The sequence below is a fragment of the Apium graveolens genome, chromosome 11 (assembly GCF_009905375.1).
Source record: "Apium graveolens cultivar Ventura chromosome 11, ASM990537v1, whole genome shotgun sequence".
Taxonomy (NCBI): domain Eukaryota; kingdom Viridiplantae; phylum Streptophyta; class Magnoliopsida; order Apiales; family Apiaceae; genus Apium; species Apium graveolens.
Window position 1 is genome coordinate 41,489,499 of NC_133657.1, and position 3,366 is coordinate 41,492,864.

The window sequence follows — 3,366 nt, forward strand, 5'->3', positions numbered from 1 at the left end:
CGTGGAGTCAATGTAGGAACTGAAGGAAGAAGTCTCAGACGTGTAGTTGCATTAGGAGAGTTAGTTTTTAACGTGGCCCGTATTTTTAGCCACTCTAGTTGTTCACTTTCTATTTATCTGTATTACTTCTGCATTAAGAAAATAGAACAGTACGCTAGTTTTGTTCTCCCTTTTCAGGTTCATATTTTGTTTCCCTGTTATATATAAATAAAGGTTCTACACTTGGTATCAGAGCTATATGTTCTAGGGCTTGTGAGACTCTTATAAAAAATACACATATACATATATATATATGTATATATATTATCCTTCATATTCCATGGCATCAAATAACTTCAAAGGAGATCATTATAATTCATGGGCTATCAAAATGAAATCATATTTGAAAGCTATGAGTTTGTGGGAAGCAATTGAGAGTGATGTTGAGCCAATCCCTCTTCCACAAAATCCAACAGCAGCTCAAATCAAAAAACGTGATGAAGAAGTGGCAAGAGAAGCAAAGGCACTTTCATGTCTACATTCGGCTGTGTCGGAAGAGATCTTTACAACTATTATGGGTTGTGATACTCCTAAAGAAGCATGGACAAAAATTAAGGAAGAATTTGAAGGCAACAAACAAACCAAACTGATGCAAATTCTGAACCTCAAGAGAGAGTTTGAGATGATGAGAATGAAAAGTAATGAAGGCGTCAAGGAATATGGGGGTAGGTTGATTTTCATCGTTAACCAAATCAAATTACTTGGTGGAGACTTCTCAAGTCAAAGAGTTGTGGACAAACTTTTAGTGACTTTTCCCGAGAAGTATGAAACTAAAATTTCCTCACTAGAAGATACTAAAGATCTCTCGAAATTAACTATTTTAGAATTGATCAATTCACTTCACGACGTGGACCAAAGGAGATCAATGAGGGAGGAAGAAATTGGAGGAAAAAATGAGGGACTCCTATTAGCTAAAGCTTCATCTTCAAAAGGCACAGGCAACAAAGTTCAATGCAACCATTATCATAAAATGGATCATGAAGAAAAAGGCTGCTTGTAACGACCGAGAAATTACGCTTGTATTATATTATAATAATGCTAAATTATGTGTATTATTATGTGATTAAATGTGTTAAGTCGTTAAACCCTAACTGATATGTGTTATGTGTTGGTTGTTTTGATCCAAACGTGTATGGATATTTATTGAGCGTTTTATCGTCAGTTATATATATTATATTAAAACATGTACAGCTCAAAACTATGTTTTAAAAGCCCATATTTTAAACAAAATCATTGGCTCTATTTTATTAAAAATGCCCTATACCATATCGCTATTCTGAACCCCTAGACGTTTTACAAATTGACCTTTTTCGCGAAAAACAACTTTTCCGGACCCCTTCGGGTACCAAAAACCCCACAAAAATTATATTTTTATTTTTATATGATCATGAAATTATCATATATCATTTTTCTTTATATTTTTGTAATTTTAACAATTTTTGGGAATTTTTAGGATTTATTTTGTATTTATTGGATAATTTTAAAAATTCAATATTAATACCCAAAAATTATAAAAATTGGGGCCAAATATTTTTATTAGGAGTGTAATTAGACTCTTAATTTTACTTAGGGGTATTATTTTCATAAATATAAATACCTGAATTATTATTAATTAAATCAGTTAATTATACTTAAAATCAGAAAATAAAAAGAAAATCAGAAAAGGGAATTAGGGTTAGGGTTTTGTGAAGAACAGCAGCAGAATCAATCGTGAATTTGAAGGTGATTTCGGGGTCCAAATCGTTCATGTAAGTAGTCAAATTGAAGCTGGTGATTCGTAGTTTATGATTATGTAACCGTTTTTGTTGTTTGATTTCTTGATTTTTGATTTGTATTTTCAGGTTTAATTCTCGAATTCGGGTTTGATTTTTCTGATTGTTGTTTGATGATTTCGTTACCACGAGCGTTTAGATCGTCGATTATGGAGTCGATTGACACCGGGTTTGAGTCTGTTGGTGTTGTTTTTGGTATCGCCGGAGAACCACCGTCGATGGCGGCTGTTCTTGTGGTTGCGGCGTCGGGACGTCGAAACGAAGAAAGAGGTGGACGAGGGGAGATGTTGGGCTTGATTATCGAACAAAAACGCAGCCGAACGAGCCTGGAATCGTGTTGGTTGCCCTTCGTTTGGTTCGCCGGAAATTTCCGCCGGTGTCGGATTCTGGGTGCAGGGCGGTGTTCTTCCCGACCCGATTGGGTTGGGGACGACCCGGTTTGCAACCCGGTTTCGACCCGGGTTTGATCCTAAAAGCCCAACCCCTGTTCCTGTTTTTGTGTTTCTGATTAAATTATTTATTTATTTATATTTTAGTAATTAAAAATCAGTTTTAATAATTCTAAAAATTAATTAAAAATTAGTTTTTAATTCTGAAAAATAGTATTAATAATTTCTGAATTATTTTATTAAATTATAAATTCGAATTTATTTATTTAATTAATTATTTAATTATTTATCTAATTATTTATTAATTATCTAATTAATTAATAATTGGGTAATTAATTAATAATTAGGTAATTAATTAATAAATAAAGATTAGAAATAATTAAGTAATATGATTAATAATCTAATAATTAGTTAATAATGCGAATAATGATTCGATAATTAGAATTATTATTCGAGCGTTAGTTATTCGAATAATATTGTGGTAATTATTCGTATCGTATAACTAGTTATCGGTAATTGTCTGTTTAACGAATCGTACGAGTAGCAATAATAATAGAATAGTTCGATAATTATGTGGGAATTGCGAGTAGCTCGTAGTTATATGAGTGATTAATCGTTAAGTTGGTTTATAATTCGAGTAATTCGTAGTTATTCGATAAATAGCGTATCGGTTAATTAAATCGATTGATTATTTGTAAATAATCGATCTGATCGAATAAGTAATAATAATTTGTAATAAATAATAATAATTCCTAATAATTAGGGATTAATTATTTTAAAATATAATAATTATTAATTATTATTTTAAAATATAATTAAAGATTGTTTAATTATAATTAATTATTTATAATTAATTATTAATTAATTAAATCTTGTTTAATTCATAATAATTCAACCGTTAGTCCGATTTGAGCGAAACGAAGACCCCTAGACTCAGAAAAATGAGACGAATCCAATAAAAATAGTTGTAAGTTATAATTTCTTCCGAAAAGAGAATGGTTTGGTGATAATTGATAGTTCGTAGGTCCTAGTAGGGGTATAATTGAGCCGAATAAATCCCGAAAAATTATAATAAAATCATATAAGACTAGTAATGCAGATATGAGTCCAGAATTGATTCTAAAAATAATTATAAGTCTAGAAATTGATTATGTGTTTTATGTGCT

At 30.9% G+C, this 3,366-nt stretch overlaps 1 protein-coding gene across 1 annotated transcript; it reads left to right on the top strand.

Annotated features, from left to right (window-relative positions):
• The first annotated feature begins 319 nt into the window (after positions 1-319).
• LOC141695469 (uncharacterized) lies at positions 320-1,039 on the top strand. Its single transcript, XM_074499712.1, has one exon. The coding sequence runs from the start codon at positions 320-322 to the stop codon at positions 1,037-1,039; it is 720 nt and encodes a 239-aa protein (XP_074355813.1).
• Positions 1,040-3,366: the final 2,327 nt, after the last annotated feature.